Below are 21,047 nucleotides of genomic sequence, written 5' to 3'. Positions count from 1 at the left end.
TCACTATCATCTAAAGCTGTTTTAGTAAATGATCTAATCTCAGATCATCATATTGATTTATTTTGTTTTACTGAAACCTGGCTGTGTCATGAAGAATACGTCAGTCTAAATGAATCCACTCCCTTGCAGCCATTTTCAAGCCTAATTATCAAACTCAGACCTAAACTTAATTATAACTCATTCAAAAGCCTTGTTCTTAGTCTTTCTCACCCAACCTGGAAAACATTACAGCCAATTCTATTTGTTATAGTGTACCGTCCTCCTCAGAGTTTTTATCAAACTTAGTCCAGATAAAGTAATTATAGTAGGTGATTTCATATTCATGTGCATGTTGATAATGATAGTTTTAGCACTGCGTTGATTTCTTTATTAGACTCAATTGGCTTCTCTCAGGGTGTAAATAAACCCACTCACTGTTTTAATCACACCCTCGATCTTGTTCTGACATACGGCATTAAAATTGTACATTTCATAGTTTTGCCACAAAATCCTATTTTATCAGATCATTACTTAAAAACTTTTGAATTCCTGTTACTGGACTACACACCATTGTCTTCACTAGATGTCTATCTGATAGTGCTGTAGCTAAATTTAATTTAATTTACTTATGATGAACTTTAATTCCTCTCAAATTGATAATCTTGTTGATAGTGCTGCAGGTTCACTGTGAATGACACTTGACTGGAAAAGATTTGGCGTTCCACCAAACTAGAAGAATCTCGCTTAGTCTGGCAAGATAAAACATATAGGGAGGCCCTCTGTCATGCCAGAGCTGCCTATTACTCATCATTAATAGAGGAGAATAAAAACAGCCCTAGGTTCCTTTTCAGCACTTTGGCCAGGCTGACAAAGAGTCATAACTCTACTGATCCGTGTATTCCAATAGCTCTCGGTAGTAACGACTTCATGAGCTTCTTTAATGATAAAATTCTAACTATTAGAGACAAAATTCATCATGTCCTGCCCTCAACAGGCACCGATTTATCCACAGTAACCTTAGAAAAAGCTGTAAAACTTGATATATATTTGGACTGTTTTTCTCCAACTGACCTTCCTGAACTAACTTCAACGATTTCCTCATCTAAACCATCAACCTGTCTCTTAGACCCCATCCCAACTAGGCTGCTTAAGGAAGTCTTACCCTTAGTTTGCACCTCTTTACTTAATATGATAAATCTGTCTTTAGTAACAGGCTATGTACCAAAGTCCTTTAAAGTAGCTGTAATTAAACCTACTCTTGATTCAGGCGTTTTAGCCAACTATAGACCTAAATATAATCTTACATTTCTCTCTAAGATCCTTGAGAAAACAGTTGCCAATCAATTGTGTGACTTTCTACATAACAATAGTTTATTTGAGGATTTTCAGTCAACCCAACCAGTCAAAGCAGATGGCCGCCCACCTAGAGTTTGGTTCTGTTCAAGGTTTCTACTTACTAAAGGGGAGTTTTTCCCTGCCACTGTTGCCAAGGGCTGCTCATGGAGGGATGTTGGGTCTCTGTAAATTAAAGAGTACAGTCTAGACCTGCTCTATATGAAAAGTTCCCTGAGATAACTTGTATAAATAAAACTGACTTGACTTATATGTGAAAGTTCTGCACTGCAGGTTTAAAATTGGTCTCTTTTTATGACGATTGGGCATTTTTTAGGCTTTGGTTGGGCTACTTTTTGTCAGTCCCATCTGGCAACACTGAGCAGAGCTGCAACAGAGCTGTGAAGCAGCCAGAATGCGACACAGGTGGATCCTGTAGACATAAGTAGCAAGTAAAATTGGAATGAAATCAGATTGTCAATCAATTTCAAATAATAAGGTAAATCAAGTACGACACAGCTGCTTTAAGGAGGCAACCAGCTTAATCAATGTATGTTCATCTCCCTCCTATAGTCTTTATGAAAGTGTGCAGATGAAATACAAACATACAAAATACATCTTTCCTCTCGACAGTGTAAATGAGTGTTTTTGTTGGGCAGAGTCTGTGTGATTAGCATTCTGAGCAGGTCATGTCTGCAAGGAGTCTGCTGCATGAAAGCTATCAGTGCAGTGATGAAGGCTCTGGTCGTTGTAATACTACACCATGATCACGGATGCTTTCAGGAATCTATCACATATAGTTATACATACAGAAATATATTCATGCAATGTCTCTGGCACCCTCGTACTAACTAAAGCAGAGAACATGGAGAAAAAACACGACATGAGCCGAGTCTCCATGAAATGTATTTCCTAATGTGAAAATGTAGCATCTCCATCTCCTTTGAAGTGCTCTTAGTACGGTTAAATTAATAATAAATCATCCGAGCAGGATTTCCATTAGATATTTGGTTGTTGAAAGGAAGTGGGAGTGACAGACGTTAAGAAGATTTACAGCTTGTTCTTATACAGAAACATTCAGCACATCTTGAAGTCCATTCATACTGTCTGCATGTATAACGACAAGTGTTTTAATGTATTAATTCATAGATATACTGACTGAAGCTCGTAACTACATATCAGGTTATGTTCTGTCACTGATGTCTGTCTTCAATAGGATGCAGATTCCTTCCCAACTACAGCCAAAACAAAAAACAAGTTTGACAAAATAACTGCAACTTTTGTAGACTGGAAACTCTAACATGGCCACAAAATGTATGAATCCAAATGTGTAACATGTATTAGCATCGGACTACAACCCTGAAAGTCCTCTGGCCTCATGCAAGAACCAGTCTGATGAAGATGTTCTTAACTGGCACGTACTGTTGGTTAAAGACAACATTCAAACATTTAATCTGGTTTATTTGTATTCTTTTGGGGTATGAATGAAAGTTACACGTGGTCCAGGCCTCTCTTTCCAGTCACATATAGACTTTGTGGCTTTCTCCACAATATGAGTTTAAATACTGTATGTAAATAACAAAACCCTTATGTAAAATGACAAATTTTGGCATGATAACTCATATGATTGACAGTAGTTGCAGGTTTAACCGCTTTTGTGACCTCAGCACTCATTACTCTGTGACTCAGTCACATAGTGTTCCCTATGCAAAACTTTGGAGGAAATTCAAAGTATTATACAGCATGTTTACCTGTTTTCCAGCAGTGGGTTGAATTTTCAAAGGTATATATGCAAACTTATAGATGTCTGCTTTATTTAACGTACAGTAAGTCTGCTACTCGGGCTGTGCAAGTCTGTGGAAAAAGTAGATTTATACTAAAGTTTTGCCCCATGCAAATATTTATCTTACAGGGCAGGATAGCAGGTAAAAAACACCTCTAAGATTTGCTACCTCATGGTCTTCATCACCCATAATAGAGTGCTTTCAGTCGTCTATTTAAGTGACTAACACATTCCCTATGACCGCCTCACATCTATGTAATAAACCGCTTTGCTTTAGCAACATGTTTTTTAGTATCTAACTTGCCTAATGTCTAATCATTCCTTATGTATTTCTTTCACGGTACAGCTGTACGATGACAGCTTGTCTACAGTTTGTTGAACACGCGTCTGATAGAACAAATACACTTCTGTTTTAATCGATGTGTGACGGCTCGTGTTTCACTCACACTACACGTGTCAACCAAAGCGTTTTTTTTTTGCGCTTCAAGTCTATTTTCTTCCATTTTATGCAGGTAACTACAGTGATTGTGTGTTGAGCTCTGAGTGCTGCTGAAACGCAGGTGACCTACACCCAATACTGTGCTTGAACGCATCATGGAAGACAGACGGAGCACTATAGCTTCTTCAAACGTGCTGCTTTCACTATGCAGCCTGCGTAGACACAGTGTGTGTGACACTGCATTTTTGTCTGCTGATTTCCAACAGCGAGACTTCAATCGCTGCAGTGTGAAGTTCTTTTCACTCTTGGTTAACATTTTTATGAAATTTACCCACAAATGGAGCAGAACAGGTAGCATTATATGGCAATTTAGGGGCCTCTAATGATCAAATCTCATGAATGTACACGTACTCATGTACAGGTGGTATTCATTAAGTTGAAACAAGCAATTTATGGCAAGTTTGTGCAGTTAAGAGAGTGTAATGCCGTCTGACACTGGACTGAGCAAACTTCACACAAGTGAGAGAAGTTGCACATAAAAATGTTCTTGCATGAGATCCGATGAGTCCACAGCACTGAGAGAAGAAAACCCTACTGGCATCATTGTTACTGCTGAGGTCCGAACATTATACTTGTTGCTGGAGCTTTTGTGGATTTACTGTACCTTGTGTTGCTCTGGGTAGCCTGCTCTGGGTATCACACACACTGGCAGAGGTCACAATGGGTTCAGACTGGGGTTGGATGGGCTGGAGGAAGGCCACAGTGGGGAAAGGCACTGACTGGATATGGGTCATGGATGAGTCGGACAGGGAGTTCGGCACCCCTGCATGGCTGCTGTCCTTAAAGCCGGAGGGTATTCTCCATCGGGGTAATGGGGAAGGAGACACCTCCTCGCTGGAGGACCCGGGGATACTGGGAGGACTGAGGGACTGTTCTGGGGTTGATGAGGATTTGGGGAGGAGGTGCAGGATGGAGGAGAAGAAGGAACAGGATTCAGGAAGGGGGATGGTCCCAATTCCACTGTCCAACGTTCGCATCTTGCAGCCGGAGCCTGCGGCACAAGGAGAACAGTTGAAGTGGCTCATGGTAGCGGGAAACAGAGGGACCATATCAGGAATGAAACAACAGGGTAACCATGGTTGAAGTGGCGCCAAAGAAAACACTAAAATATATATACATAATAATGTTGTGTAGTCTATTATCTCTATTGCACCAGTGTCTCTAAGAAAAATCTGTGTAAAACTGTTTCACTCACAGAATAAAGTCGTTCTGATAAAGCGCTACTGTAGAAATTATAACAGAGGATGTGAATTCAGCTTCACAAATAAATAATAATGCATCCTCTCTTTGCTTCATCTGATTATTTCCCTCACGCCTACTTGTTATTCCTGCCACATTATCCTTACTGTTAGTTTGAGCTCTAAGCAACTGATCCAAGTGTTGAAGAAGACATGCTGTTCTTTTTTTTTTTCCCACTCATTCTTTCACTCCTCTTAAGAGCCAAGTCGAGAACTCGTGGTTCAGTACAATCTAAGTACATATAAATGTGAGGCAGGGTAATGATTTTTTTGTTGTTGTTGTTGTTGTTGTTGTTGCTAATTACACCATAGCACTGCCGCAGAGAACGACTCAGACAATGCAATTCAAGCCCACTTGAACCACTGCTTTATGTTACAGATGTTGTTTAATGGGTGTGCGTCTACTACTGTAGCATGCATCAATCACATAGTGAACATGAAATGCATGTAATGGCACATGAAATGAAACTCAAATACACCGCAGATGTGTGTATTTAATTTAGCAATATACCAATCATAACTATTAGTTATGTTGTATGTATTATTTCTTAACTTAAAAAAAATGCAGAATTTGCATTGTTCAATCAAAAGTCTGACATTGTGCCTCCAGAATTTTAGAGAATATGGCGATTTTCTATATTTTTATTGTCAACAAATCTCATACAGAGGCAAACCAACAATGAATTGATTTACTTACAATTATTGTGTGTGCATCCAAAGCCTGATATATCTTATTCTTCTGTGCTGTAGACCTCCATTGTTGTCCAAAAACCATAAAAAACATTTCAGTGAGTCACACTGCTACACTAGGCAACGTGTTCCTTCACCCCAAAGATTATGGTCACATTAGTTTGTTCAGTAACTGGTTTCAAAGACTAATAACAGCGATCATGTTTTCGGTCTCTGGAGAGTAGTTCTGTGTAAGGAAGATGCTACTGAGCATGTGCGAGAACACGATTCCGTTAACAGCTTTACTAGCTTGTTGTGCTACATGCCTAAAAAATGATTTATTTTTGGGAATAAAAAAAAAAAAAAAACATGTCTAATACCAGCACACAGGTCGGTTACATTGCTATCTCAGTGTCTCTCCTCAGCTCCGCTGTTACGTCTATCAGCAGGTCTCAACGAGGGGAGTCACATCCACCTGCTACGTGACGCATATTTCCTAATTAGGACATCACTCCTGGAGTTGGGGGTGTTCCCCAGAGATAAAGCTGAACTACTGACACATGCAAAGTGCTCCTCCTTCATGAGGTAGTTTATTCATGAACACTTATTGTAACACTTTAATTCTCTAAAATTAAATGTGTACTAAAAACAAAAACAGGATTTTTAAACTTTCCACTTTTATTCAAATACAAATACAAATAATTTTGCTGCCTCAACAAATATAGATACAAATACAAATAATGGGCTCTCTGCACATCCCTACTTGTGAGTAGATCAATTCATTGTTGGTTTGGCTCTGCACGAGATTTGTTGTCAGTGAGAAAAATATAGAAAATTGCCAGCTTTAGCCTTTAAATCACATAGTTGTTAAACTGATAAACCTGTGTTGAAGCTCTGTATATTTCCAATGCGTAGTGTTTGTATCCTTTTCAGCTACATTTTGATCAGAGAATAAACTGTCTTTCAAAAGAAATCTTCCAGATGAATCAACACAAACGATCTTTACATTTATTTTTTTGTAACTCTTGTTCTCCAGTAAAGCTGCAGAAATCTAGAAACAAGATGCATCAAGACAGCCATCTGTCCATTGGGCACAAAATCAAAATAAGAAAAGACATCCTGAAGCTATGTTCATGTTTTAATATGCACCCTGTGGCAGAAACCTGTAGGCAGTCACACTCTGGAGCAAAAGCAACAGCTGCTCCCCCTTTATTAATTAAGACATACACACATGAGACTTCACACCTCTCCTCTTCTTTTTCTCCATTTCATTATAAAACTAGAGACCTCAAATTGCTTGTGTTTTTCAAAATTATCATGTTACAATTGGTATTATGCTAAATTACCATACATTAAAATGTATTACAAATAAAACTATTTGTTGCCATGGAAATGCAGTCTTTGGCTTTTCTGTTATAAACAACATACTAGCTAAATTCTTTAATTTAGTTTAGTAAATCCTTTAATACAATTTTAGAGCTGTACTTTAATTTTGATCCTTTTTGCTGTGTTTTTAATGCTTTGTTATTTTATCTAATCGTTTTACTGTTATATTATGTTTACTTGCTTCTTTCAGTCTTGTTTTTATTATTATTATTCTTATTCTTGCTCTTATATTACTTTGCATTATGTGAAACACTCCTTGTGTGTGAAATGTGCTATACAAATAAACTCGCCTTGCCTTAATTACCCGCATTAAATTTTAAATTTGCTGCAAATATCAATCTATCCAGCAGTGCAAATATCACAAGCTCAGTATATCTTAATTTAGAGGATGATTGTGGCAACATCTCTTACACGTATTTCTATAAAAACAGCCTTATTACCTATGTCAGTTAGTGAAGCACGACTTGAAACAGATGAAAATGGTTATTTTTATCCTGTTGTAAACAAGAACATATAATTGAATTGAGAAGACAGAACAGAGACGTTATTGATTAGTTTGGTCTTTAGTTGGAATTTAACAAGAACTGCTGTGACATGGTTGCCTGGGAAGCCTGAATCACAGAGTCTGAGAATTGATTAATCTCAACAAGCTTTTAACATGGACGATGAGGTTTTTGTCCTCCTCACATCCCCTCTCTATCGTATCAAACTCAATCGTTTTAATATTTTAAATACAGCAGCAACATGTGTATAAGAACAAATGCCGGCAGTATGTTGCATATTGTTGTATGTCTCTAATAAAAGATAATAGAAGTGACAATTGACAACGCCACAAATACAAATGTGGTTCCAAAATATAGTCTAAAACAACACATGCTATCTCAGTATTGGCTGAACTGTACATACTTTTGTTTGTGTCACCTTATCTTAAATCAACTCTACATAATGGTAACAAGTTTACACCAAGTCTGGATAAATCTAGTGCGCTCACAGTTGAAGGCAAAGTCAATTCACTCAGTAGTGGCTAGGGTGAGCGTGCTTAGCTGGTGCAGAGCTGAAATTTTAATGAGGTGATTAACCCCTGAGGGCAGGCGTCTGTCCGTGTCAAACATGCCTGATATTTGCAGCCAGCGCCTTACCGATGGTGTCACTCTGGCCAATGAAATTTCAGCGGGGTCTGTCACCAGTGCCCTACCTGAGCAACATGGAGAGTTTTATCTGCTCCTTTTAATTTGGTAAGTGACCGCAATGAAATAAGGATCAAATAAAGTTTTACTCCCAGTCTGGTTTCCCCCACTTGTTCGCCCACTCTCTGTTTTTTAACTAGATTGCCACCACTAGTTTCAACTAAGAGGGAGAAATGAGTGAGTGACAGAGCTCACATCTTCACCGAAGTGTCATTTTTAGAGTTAACTCAACCCAGGTCCAATTTTGTCATATTCTGAATATTTTCTGGTCCAAAAATGATGAACTCAATAAGAAACAGACAGATTGAAAACCTACCCAAACCTGATGTGCATAAGTTGATTTATAGAAAAAAAAAAAAGAGACCCAAGGGACCCAAAAACAGCCAGCCTGGATCAGACTAGACCCAATAATTAGACTCAAATCGGTAGAGAACACTGGCAGCAGCATGATGCGACGCCAATTAGTGACCAGTCACAGTCAAGAAAGTAGCAATACATGTTATTTTTCTCTGAACTTCACAGTTTGACTCTCTGTCCGCCTCAAAAACATTTTGCTCCTGTGATGATTATGATCAACCCTGTCTCTTAGAAATGACGTTCATATGCGACAAAATTGCTACAGAAATACGTTCTGCTAGAAACGTAATGCTGATTGAATGACATTTTCTCTCAACAAAGGAACATAATGTTGTTAATTAACATATTTGCCAAGCTGCAAAAATGTATGAGTGAAATGTTCAGAGACAAAGTACCTACAGTCGTTGTTTTTTTGCTACCAAAATATCTGATTTTGCAATATCTGCTAGTAGAAACTACAGCATTAGTAAACTTTTTATGGTTATGTTCAGGCACTGGTAGCACTTGGTTAAGATTAGGGAAATAGCATGTTTTTGGTTTAATACAGAACAAAGTCTTAGTGAAACCACCATCTTTTATGATCTTTACCCTTAACTAAGGTTGCCTAAATTTAACCACAATCGGGGCTTAAGATGTGAATCCTGGTCTCTGGTGCCAGAGTCTTGTGTCTTGAACTCCATCTGCCATCCACTCCGACCTCCTCTTAACTTCATTCATGTGTGAACATAATCCAGGCAGCAATAATGTTTGCCAACACAGTGTAAGTGTGAAAACAATAAAGCAGTTTATAAAGTTAATTTCTAGGAGACAGAGTTGTTATGGTGCACCACATGATCAAAGCTGATAGCGAGTTTGTTGGGATCCATTTGGGATTTAGACTTATTGACACACTGACCCGAAATTCCCAGCAATACAACACAATACCCTCTTTGACCCAACTGGGTGACTTGCAAGACCTCCAGCACAAGCTATTCTGTAATTTATAGTTCAAATTGATTTTTGTTTTTGTCAACTGTTGTTTGAAAAGTCAAGAATTAACTTTCAATCTCAATTAGATCTGCAATGATTAGTCAATTAATCAATCATCAGAAAATTAATTGGCAATGATTTTGATAATCAAATAACCGTTTAAGCATTTTTTAGAACATAAATGGTATAAATTCAGTTGTTCCAGCTTCCTAAATGTGAATATTTTCTGGTTTTAACCCTCCTCTATGATAATAAATCAATTATCTTTGGGTATTGGACTGTTGGTCGGACAAAACAAGACACTTTTAAAATGTAACCATGGCCTGTGGGAAATTATGATGGACACTTTTCACAGTTTGCTGGTTTTACAGACCACACAAATAATTAATGAATTGAGAAAATAATTGGTAGATTAATCGATCATGTAAATAATCATTAGCTGCAGCCCTAATCTCAATTTCAATTCTGTTCAGAGTACATGGGTGAAAATTTTCATCTTTCGCCTCCATCTCATCAGTGTGTGTCCATTATTTCAGCTAAGCCTGACCAGGAGGGAGCTCGGACTCCCTTACAGATGAATAGGTTCATCCTGATTGGATGAGCCTGTGCATGCAAATTTTCAGTGCATGGATCTGTGAAGATGAGCGGTCAAGCCTACATATAATACCCCCATTAAAGGGTAGATTGCATGAAATACAACCGTGAAATGGTTCCTGTTTGCCCTGATTCAAATTGCCACCCAAAGCAATAAATAAATTCAGAGGTAGAACAAATAAAATGAACATAAATGTGGAGGAAAAAAAGCACACACTGGCAAAATTAAGCATTTTGCATGTTTGTTTGACTGCTCACAGCATATTCATTGTGTTTATGACTTACACATATTTGTCATATTTGGTCTTCACTTCTTTCTGCAAACTGTAAAATGGTAAGCACAGATAAAACCTTAAGGGTAATTTGCTTAAAAGGACACAGCTAACATTTCTAGTAAGTGAGCTTAGTTCTGTTTTTCTGATATCAAGTTGTTCAAAAGGGATCCATTACTATTTGCAGTGACTGTTAGGAATTATTTACTGTCCAACACAGAATAAAGAGAATAGACAAGTCTGACCTATTACTGCATCCTGGTTGGGGCTCTTCACTGCAGATCCATTTTCACCATCAGCTCTCCGGTTCATCATCTGCATCTGTGTGTTTTTGAAGAGGGACAAAAAAGAAATGACCTTCATGTTCTTTCATACTTATACATGTACAGTGTCATTGTTTGGTTTTATCTATGACGCATTAATAGACTGCTGGTAATAATCCCTGTGTGGCTCCAGCTGACAATGAACACCTTGGCAATACCTAGAGTCATAATGTGCCCACTAAATCCATATTCTGCTTGTGTGCTTTTGTTTATAACCTCATTTTCATCTTTCGGTCGCTCCACTGACATCATTATATCATCACCTTTTCTTTTGACTGATGCGCAGCACCGGAGGCATGCTCGACACGCTCTTCAGAGTTTGGGAGGTAGGAGGAGGGATGTCATGTTTTCTAAAAGCATTATTCCATGGAGATGCTAATGCACACATTAGCACATGTTTTGAAGTGTTTATAATAATAATAATAAATAAATAATAATCAAAGTACAACATAGTGTATTAGACTGCTAGTGAAAAAATAAAGTAGATAAATTAAATTAGGTACCAGATACATTCAAATACTTGAAGTGATAATTTGCTGGATTGTTGATTAATGCCGGTAAGTTCAAGTGTTGTGATGCCTCAGTATACCCGGGTCTGCACCACGAGGCAACTACCACCACTTGAGGCTGGAGCCACTGCAGAAGTGCAATGCCACTGATGTCCACTAGATGCTGGTTCCTACTGACTCGCATTCAAAAAGCCTCAAATTCTCTCTAGAAATACGAATATTTTTTTTCATTATGGTCTTAATTGCTCAAATTCAGGCCCTCTAATAAGTGCGCTGGTGGTATTGGTATTGTTCCCAATAAACTAGCATTAGCTTCAGTCTGAGGTAGCGGGGTGTGTTTCCAGGGCGTTAAAGACACCCTGCACTCCTTATTTGGAAGGTCCTGGCTCCAAACAGAAAAGATGGCGCCGACCATAAGCTGCATCTCTGGGCTTCAAACTGGCTCCAATGTAAACCGCTGGGTGACATCACACGTTGCTACGTCCATCTTTATATACAGTCTAAGGTCCACACCTCTAAGTCTTTCAAGTGTTACAAGTATTTGATGTTGTGCACCTTTCAGACCACTAGAGTGCTGGACACACTTCCAGGATATGCAGGTATCAAATGGTAGGAAATCAATTTATGCTTCATTATCCTCCCAAAATATTATGCTGTAGGTGAGTAGAAGTAGGTAGGAATTTGTAACACTACTTGAGGTTGTACAATATACGGCTGGCAGTTAGTTTGGTAACTGTAAATGTAAAGTAGAAGGTGAGAGCTTTTGTTATTGTCGGACCTCAGCAGAATTGTTTGTTCATTTTTTTACCAGCACAACTATAGATACCACTGGTGCCAATTTACTCCTCCAGCGAATGTAAGATTATGATAAATTTAAAAGTAAAATAAGGGTTGGTAATAAAGGATGAAATGATGAAACTATGTGTAAGAGGGTTTGAGCGACAGTTGATGGAATTAACCTAAAGTACATCTCACTTGTTAAAACAGTTATGCGATTCTCTGCTATTTAATCCCTCAGCATGTATTTCTATGATTGTCTTGAGTGCATCCCTAATCTCTTTCTATTTTCCCTTTTTGATTTTGAAGGTGTCTTCCTGGCTCAATTCTTGTTTCATGTTAACAAACTTATTGTACATAAAAACAGGACTGGAGTTGTTGTAAAGGGACATTTTTGTGATTAGAACTGAAATTGACCGTTTTGGATTTGGTAATGATTTAATTTACCTTTGGGTCCCCAGTGATGTCAGTGTGTCTTTGTATCTCATTCAGGGACATTCCTGGGCAGGGCATTGAGATGCATGCCCGCACTGCATCATGAGACTCTCTTCTCCCCACAGAGCTGAAAGAAAGCAGTTTGTCAACAAACCACTACATACTGAGATCTTCTGATATTGACTCAGCATGCCCAGAGTGCTGCGACTGATGAATTACCCTATATCTCTTGTAACCTGGCTGGAATATTCTGCAAGAAAAGGGGGCCCCAACTGGTCTCAGGGCTAAGAGGATACACATGTCTAAGACCATTTAATAAAAATGACCCAAGTCAGCTGAGGTAGTTACTTCATTGGCATAAAAACTATGAAGTGATGAAATGAAAGAGAAGAATCTTCAAAACACAGGTTGTGATATGTGCATCAAACCTAATACATGACATTTGTTACTGATGGTGTTGGTTTAGGAAAAATGTTGAAATTGAAGTAGGTTATCTGTTATCATGATTAATAACTATAAAATAAAGTAATATACTATTTTTTGTGTTTAGAAAATGTTTTTCCAATATTTTTCCAAACATAAAATACACACAAAGTATGAACATAACACAAAAAAGGAAAAATCATGGGTGACATTTGTATGGCATTAAATATAAAGCTAATGTGTATCAATTTGCAAGTGCTGGTCTCAGTGAATTAATATTTATTACTTCTGAGCTGTAATTCTTATCTGCCCTGTGAGGATCTCATGTCGTCAACTTATTTTAATTTCTTACCAGTCTTTTCCATCACTTTTTCTTCTGTCTCTCTTTTTGTCAGACTTTGTTTGCTTTCCTCCCAGAAGTGATGTAATCTTTTGCTCCCTTTTGTCTTCTTTTGCTTTCGGTGGATCAGTCTTTTTGCCGCTTGGAGCAGGAAGCTTACTCTTACGAAAACCAAACCAATTTGCCAAAGTTGAGCCAGATTTTTGCTTCACTTCAATGCCTCTCTCCTGTTCGTGAGACTTGTGCAAGTTCTCCTCAATGCCGAGCATCACTTTCTCTTCAATTGTGGTTATAGTACTTTGTCTTTCTGGTTCTTCGGAAACTGGCTCACCAAAGGCGCTTGAAAATTGTTGTTCAATCTGAAGGCGCCTAGCCTGCTCTCGTTGGTGTTTAAGACTTTGAAGTCTTTCACTGGAGGACCCCAGATGTGGGGGAACTGTCAGGCCCTCTTCAATCAAGAAGTTGTTCAAAAGTGATCGATTCATTGGACAATGATAGCTACTGGAGCAACTCATACTTCCTGGAAGGATATCACCGAGAGAGTTCAAGGAGCTCCCTGAGTGTGTTTTGATCTGTGTGCGGACCTTTCCAGATCTGTTGAAGGTTGGCCTGTCCATGTAGCGTGCACCAAAGCTCTGGCTTCGAGCCTTGGCCCCATTCATGCCCATTACTGGCTTAAGGGGAGGTCTGGTTGACACAGACACAGACCGTTTAAACAGCCAACCTTCCTCATCAAATCCCCAATCTAACATCACACCGCTGTCTGATGCAACAGGCTGAACTGACGGCTCAGAGTCCAGCGAGTTACAGCGGGTCTCAATCTTTCTGCGGGCACATTCATGTCTCATCTGGGGATCACATGTGAAAGTCTGAAAGGTCTGGAGCCCTTTTGTGGCAGGGTTTGTATCATCTTTGCTTTGTCTTCCAAAAACTAGGAAGGTACTGGTTTCCTGTCCAGCAATTGCCTCATTAGATTTAGCATTTACAGGGAGAGCCATTTTTGCAGCTCTTGAGGTTGAACTTTGTGGATTATTAGCAATCCCGTGGTAGTAAACATTAGAATATGCCTGAGGCAAGACTTCTGAAAGTTTTGGCTCACTAATGCTCTGCTGAGTTCTTTGTAAGATGCTCTGACTTGGCAAAATAGAGGGAGCACCACTTCCATCATGGCATGTGACGGTTCTGTCCATGGATAACTGGACTGACTCAGAATCATATGATTCTAGAACTGGGAATGGTGGTATCTTGGATGAGTGGGTATGGTAGACTTTGGCAGGGACATTTTTCATTGGCTTAATACCTTCAGGATCAATTTGTGGGGCTGTGTGTTGATTGTCTTTAGCTGTGTTGGACTGTTGAGGCTGCAAAACAGAAGAAGGCTGATTTGATTGTGGCTTGGTGGTGCTAGATGTTATCTTTCCAGTAGTAGAGCTTTGAGGCTGACCTGCGGATTTTTGAGCTTTGGGTAAAGAGCTAAGGATAAGAGAAGTTGTTCGACCTGGGGGTGGTGGGGGGGATGGGGACCTAAGTTCTGAAGAGGAAACATCACAGTGCTGTTCTTGGCGTCGTTGTTTTCGTGGAGAGCAGGGTAAGTTGTCATAAATGCTCTCTTCCACAGACTCCTTGCTGGATTGAAGTCTGGTGATTTGCAGAGGTGATTTTGTCGGGCTCTTTGAGCATTCACTGACCGCTGGAGGCTTAAATGCCTTTGAATGTTTCACAGGGGAGGCAAGAGGAGAGCGCTGTTGTACACTCTCGAGAGACTTGGAACCTGTTGTCACTGCAGTATCCTCATCTTTGTCCCCTTTAGACAATGCTACCTTGCTTGAACCATGTGTTTTACTGAGATGTGTCCTTTTGCTAGGAGTACTGTGCCCTGGAGGGTTGGATTGTCCTTTGGACCTGTGACCTTTAATAAGCTTTTGGTGTAACGGAGAGTGTATATGCTTAGTTTGCTCTGGTCCTCCATCTGCACTCTTGCTCCGCAGGATGAAAGCCTTCCTTGCTGAGTCACAAGGCTGAGGTTTTGGTTTTCTCTGAGGAGAGTCTGACATGGTGTGGTTCCGGCTTTCGCTGCCAGCTTGACTTGCCTGGTCTCTGCAATGAGGAACCTCCATTGAAGAGCTTCGCTGTCTGGCTTCACTCACACAGCTCAGAGCTCTTGTTGCAGTATGTTGAATGGATGAGTTCACATCAATTGTCCCTGCAAGTCTTCCCTGTTGTCTTTTGACATGATCAAGTCTGGATTTACGGTCAGTAGACCTTTCCTGGTTATTGTTTCTGTCACTTAACTTCATGCCTGAAGGCTTGTGTTTTTCTAGCGAGTCTTTGTTCTTTTCCTCCAGATGTGTAAGGCTATCTGTTGGGCTTACACCAGGTTTTACTGTGGGGCCCTCCAAAAATAAGAAGTTGTCTGTGACAGGTGAGGGGAAAAGGCCAGTATTCCCAGCAGGTTTTACAGAGTCTTCTTGAAAATTGCTGTCATCATCTCTGGTGACATCCATTTTCTCCGAGCAAAGAGGCTCTTTTGTTGGGTTGTCACTGGACTCTCTGCTTTGTAATTTAGATGAATCATCCTCTGCATCATCAGAGTCTAGGGCAGCAATCCCTGCTCCAGTCTTGAAAGGTTTACTTGCAGGGGCTACTTGCTTGGCTGTGGTCCCTTGTAGACCACACTTGACACCAAGTGAGTATATGCCCTCATTGGAGGTCATACAGTCTTTGCAGTGTGGTACAGATGGAAGTGAGGATGCCTCTTTGGAGCTGCACATCTGGAGACGCTTTAGACCTTTTATAATATGGCCCTCCTTCCATCCCAGGTCTGTCTGCTCAGTGGGTGCTGAATGATTGCTAGATACTGAGCCTGTGCTCATCCTTTTGTCCCGGCTTGTGGCCTGTGCATTACAAAAGATATTTACAATTACTGACACAGCATTTGTAGATGGACCACTTGTTTTTAACCAAACTTCCTCATACTTCAAATTGATGGAAGACAAATTGAAGATGAATGAAACCCACCTGTTTGGAGAAGCCACGTCCCTCTGCCCAAGTGTGGGAGCCACTAGAGTACTCACTACAAGCACTTGATAGTGAGAGTTCACTGCTACTGCCGCTACCACTACTGCGCGGGCATGTTAGACTCAGCAGGCTGGGCCACCGTCCTGCAGGAACACCCGCTTTTCCATTCCTTTGGACCTCCTGGAAAATAATCAATTATGTAATCAATAAACAGATATTAATAAAATATGATAAAGAGATGCATATAGTAGCAAAAACTTCAAGTTATACAACCACTGTTAAAACAAAGCTAACATTGACACCACAGTGACAATAAGAATGAATGAATTACATTTTTTATTATTGACTCCTGCACTGATGCTAATAAAGTATCTGTTCTAGTTCTTCTTGATCTAAGTGCAGCATTTGATACTATCGACCACGAAATCCTCATAAATCTCCTTGAGAGCTGGGTCGGCCTCTCAGACTGCGTTTTAAACCGGTTCCGGACATACATTACAGGAAGGAAATCTTTCATTAGTCTTGGGGAACATGTGTCAGAAAAATATGACATAACTTCTGGTATTGCACAAGGGAGCTGCCTCGGGCCTCTGCTATTTTCACTATATATGCTTCCGCTAGGTGATGTCATCAGAGAACATGATGTTAACTTCCACACGCTATGCCGACGATACACAATTATACATATCTGTAGAACCAAGCAATCCACTCGCTCTAAACTCTCTGACTGCCTGTCTGTCCGCAATCAATAAATGGATGAGAGATAACTTTTTAAAATTAAATGAGGAAAAAACAGAAATCTTATTAATTGGCCCCAAAGCAAAAAGGGACGAGATCTTTAAAAGACTTGGCAACCTGACTCCCTTAATCAAATCAGAGGTAACAAGCCTAGGAGTCATTTTAGACTTAAGCTTTAAATCCCATATAAACAAAATGACTAAAACAGCATTCTTTTAACTCAGAAATATTGCCAAGGTTCGACCATTCCTGACTCAACAAGATGCTGAAAAACTAATTCATGATTTTACTTCAAGTAGATTAGACTATTGCAATGCACTTTTTACACGTCTTCCTAAAGGGTCAATTGAAAGATTACAACTCATTCAAAACTCCACAGCCAGACTATTAACAAAAACAAAAAAGACTGGCTCCCTGTGTCCTCCAGAATCGACTTCAAAGTCCTGTTACTCGTTTTTAAAGCTCTCAATGGGTCAGGGCTGAGTTACATCAAAGACTCCCTGATTCCTTATGCTCCCTCACGATCCCTTAGATCATCCTCTGCAGGACTGCTTGAGATCCATATACTTTCCCAAAAGAAAATTGGAGATGCAGCTTTTTTCAATTATGCTCCCAAACTCTGGAACACCTTACCGAAAGACATTAGAGAAGCAGTCTCTCTTGAAAGCTTTAAACGACGCTTAAAAACATATCTTTTTAACCGAGCCTTTCTATGATATGACTTTTACACCATATCATATTCTCAGACATTTTAATCTATTCTAAGGCTTTTGTATTCTTATTCATGAATGATTATGTCTTTTACTTAAGATTTTTAGCTGTCTCCTCTGTTTTAATGTAATGCACTATCTCTCATTTTTCTTGTTTGCCTCCTTTTATTCTTCCTGTTAATGTTCTCAATTATTTATTTGTTTATCTATCTATGTGTATGTATGTATGTGTATGTGTATGTATGTATATATATATACATTTATATATATTTATATATATGTATATTTATTTATTTATTTTTCTTATTTTTGTTTATTTTTTTGTGAAGCACTTTGAGCTGCATTTTGTATGAAAGGTGCTATACAAATAAAGTTTATTATTATTATTATTATTATTATTATTATTATTATTATTATTATTACATAATTATGCCCAGCACACATGGACCTATAAGACACCACAAACTCATACAAGTCAGGACCAGAGTGCCGCATTTCCAAGGCCAAACAATAGAGAAAGTCCAAAAATAGACAACAACTTAAACATCTTTCACAATCAAACCTTTAGGTCATCATTTTCTACAACAAAATTAATACATCAGTGAAAAAAATATACACTATATTGTACGGAAGACATCAGTAATAATAATAAACTCTAATCAAATAAACCATTGTCTTCTTTTCTAGGCTTTTGACAAACTTAACACATCTCAATTAAGCAGCCATCCCAGTTATTGATCATCTGTACACCAGAATAGTTGAGCCATTTCGTGGAAAATAAACCCTCTTAATTCATCATGATTTGTATAGTACAAAAGAAAATGGGACTCACTTTCCACCTCACACAATCAGTTTTCATCCTGAAAGTTTTTGACTCGACCAAACTCAATGGTCAGAGGAAAAAAAACAAAAAAAAACAACTAAAGTGCAACTAAAGATCTTTGGCTTCAAGAAAAACAAGATATAACAACCGATTCAGGGCCAAACGATTGTTTGATGTACGCATATGTCCTTAATTTAACATTTACAACACAAAATATTACAGCATACCCACCTCCTCAGAAACTGAGTTTACTCATTAAGAACTGTGTGGTTTACTCCACATAAAGACCTTCTTATTTATTGTATCCTCTACCATTTAAGAGATATTTATATGATATACGATTTAATTTATCAGTACTGACAAATATTGTAACTATGACTCACACAGTATCATTGCAGCATTTGTTCTTCCATCTAATTCCTGACATTACATTCAATAGATTCTCTTAGAGTCTATGAGAATGTCCTATGGCTCTCATTTTGTTTCTTTCACAGATATCAAAGAATTAATATGATAGATACATAACTGTCTCTTTCCATCCAAAGGCCAGTCAAGGAATGGAACGACATTTTCTTCTCCACTAGTGAGATGTGTTGCAGGTATACAGTAATGAATCCTTTTTGGGAGCTGGTGAATGAGGAACGATGGCTCCGTTTTCACATGATATTCACTGAGCATGGAGCCTCTTGGCATGTCTGCTGTTCATTCATATTTAAAACATAACTGCCTACTGACTAACTAGTGTTAGGTGATGATTCCCTTGTGCTTGTTAGAGTCTCAAAACTGAATCAGCATTCACATTCTGTTCCTCTGACTCAGTCAGTTCTTAATCTCATCTTTCACTGGCTGGAGTTTTTTGGTTACATTGTCCAAAGCACGATCTGCCAGAGAGCTACTATGTGCCCACACTGTGCTTGTTCGTGATAAGTGACAGGAAAGAAAGACACAGTAGGCCTCTTAATTGAAAAGTTTAGTCTGACAGCAAGCAAAAGTATAACTCACACTCTTGCAGAAACTAGATATCAATAAAACACAATGTTTTTTTTACAAAGATGTCCTCAGCTAATGCAAAATACTTGTGTTAAAGGTTAGGAGAGATGACAGAGGATATTCACTGCATATTTGATCACATGCATTGTATTTTGGAGTGCACTCCTTTGTTTCATGTCTGAAGCAGCAGTTCCCTGTGATGTTGACCAGCTGCCATCTGCCATCTAAGGTTTATTGATTGATTGGTTCTCCGATACTGCAGTGTTTTACATCCTTAAAAGTCCCATTAAATGTCTTTTAGATTTTTGTGGGGAAGCCTAGCCAGAGTGTCAAGGAAGGGGGTAAGAGGCAGACTAAAGAGACTTGGTCAATGACAAAGAAAAAGGTGATTTACGTCATGCAACCAAAGTAACACGGATGTCTCAAAAAATGAAAAGAAAAACCACTGAACTAAACGAAACTTGGCTTAACTGAGGAAAAATCAATACATCAAACTTAAACCTGCAGTGTGGAACTTTTGTCTCAGACCCCTGTCACTTTTTACGTGAGTCAGCCTCCGTCCTGGCGACACAACGTGACTTAGTTGGGGTGCACTGAGGACAGTCTGCCTCAATTGACAGTTGCAAAGCAATCATTGCTGTTGGCGTAAAACACATCACTACTGGTGCGCCAGCATGGGAAAGTCACCACAGACACAAGATTTGAAAACTCTGTTATACTGCGAAGTACAGAGACATTTACTTGGCCGTGACAGGTTTAATCAGCTTTGTCTGAACTTGTTTGGCAAGGGCTTGAATGTAACGGACGTTCATTTATATATAAAAGTCTTGCACTCCAGCTGTACCGCATGCTCACATACACACACAAAAATCCTTCTCTGTCCAACTGACAAATAACTAGTGATATTACGCTCAAAGCAGACTACTCAACAAAGTATCAGCCTTTCAAAGCAAAAGTATCACTGCAACATGTTTTGATGCCTTGTTTTACTGTGCCAGAAATCACATGACCACCCCAAATAACAATCCTAAAATCACACAAATTCCAATTAACAATAACATTTAACTCAATGCAGTCTCCCCATATTTGGGTTAACCAATGACATATTCAAGTATTAAAGCAGGAAATGTTTGGATGCCAGCCCCTGTGACTCTTGGGAAAGCATGGTGAGTATGGTAAGTTAGCGCAAAGAAACAGTTAAATAGAAACAGTTAACTCAAGTGCAATACAAGTCTTGATTTAACCAGAAAATGATGACGGTAACTGCAACAAAACATAATGCTAAACATAAACAAACCCGGGATAGTATGCGCTAGCAATGCTACAAATAAAGGTGTTATACTGGCTAAACAAACAAATGACAAGTAAGAAATACATAAAGTGTACATGGGACAAATGGTCTCACACACTTCTGTACATTAAACAAAATGTTGGCACTTAATTCTCCAGTGATTATCGACACTGAATCAGTTACCCCCTGACTGCAGAGGGGTCACTAATACTGCCAGACCAACTGAAAATCAACACCCAGCTCTGCTGCACATACAGACACTACTTAGGTTTTAGTCACTTTTAGCTCATTGTTTTGATTTTCTGGCCGACATACTGTAGACTGATTGACATGACGCAGTCTCACTGCTCTCATCAATCCTCCATATTGGAACCACAGACTGTTTCCAGCAAACAAGTGCAAACA

General features: G+C 39.0%; 1 protein-coding gene across 2 annotated transcripts in view; it reads right to left on the bottom strand.

Annotated features, from left to right (window-relative positions):
* The window catches only part of LOC137192352 (nck-associated protein 5-like), a 98,163-nt gene that overhangs the window by 9,361 nt on the left and 67,755 nt on the right, over positions 1 to 21,047 (bottom strand). For both annotated transcript variants that reach the window (XM_067602951.1, XM_067602950.1), the window contains exons 8-12: positions 16,091 to 16,270; positions 13,085 to 15,966; positions 12,322 to 12,436; positions 10,511 to 10,586; positions 4,198 to 4,584 (exon numbers count right to left, since the gene is read on the bottom strand). In XM_067602951.1, the coding sequence (XP_067459052.1) occupies positions 4,198 to 4,584; positions 10,511 to 10,586; positions 12,322 to 12,436; positions 13,085 to 15,966; positions 16,091 to 16,270 (3,640 nt within the window). The remainder of the gene's footprint in view (positions 1 to 4,197; positions 4,585 to 10,510; positions 10,587 to 12,321; positions 12,437 to 13,084; positions 15,967 to 16,090; positions 16,271 to 21,047) is intronic.

This window comes from Thunnus thynnus, chromosome 11, assembly GCF_963924715.1.
Source record: "Thunnus thynnus chromosome 11, fThuThy2.1, whole genome shotgun sequence".
Classification (NCBI taxonomy): domain Eukaryota; kingdom Metazoa; phylum Chordata; class Actinopteri; order Scombriformes; family Scombridae; genus Thunnus; species Thunnus thynnus.
This window is presented reverse-complemented; position numbering and strand designations above follow the sequence as displayed.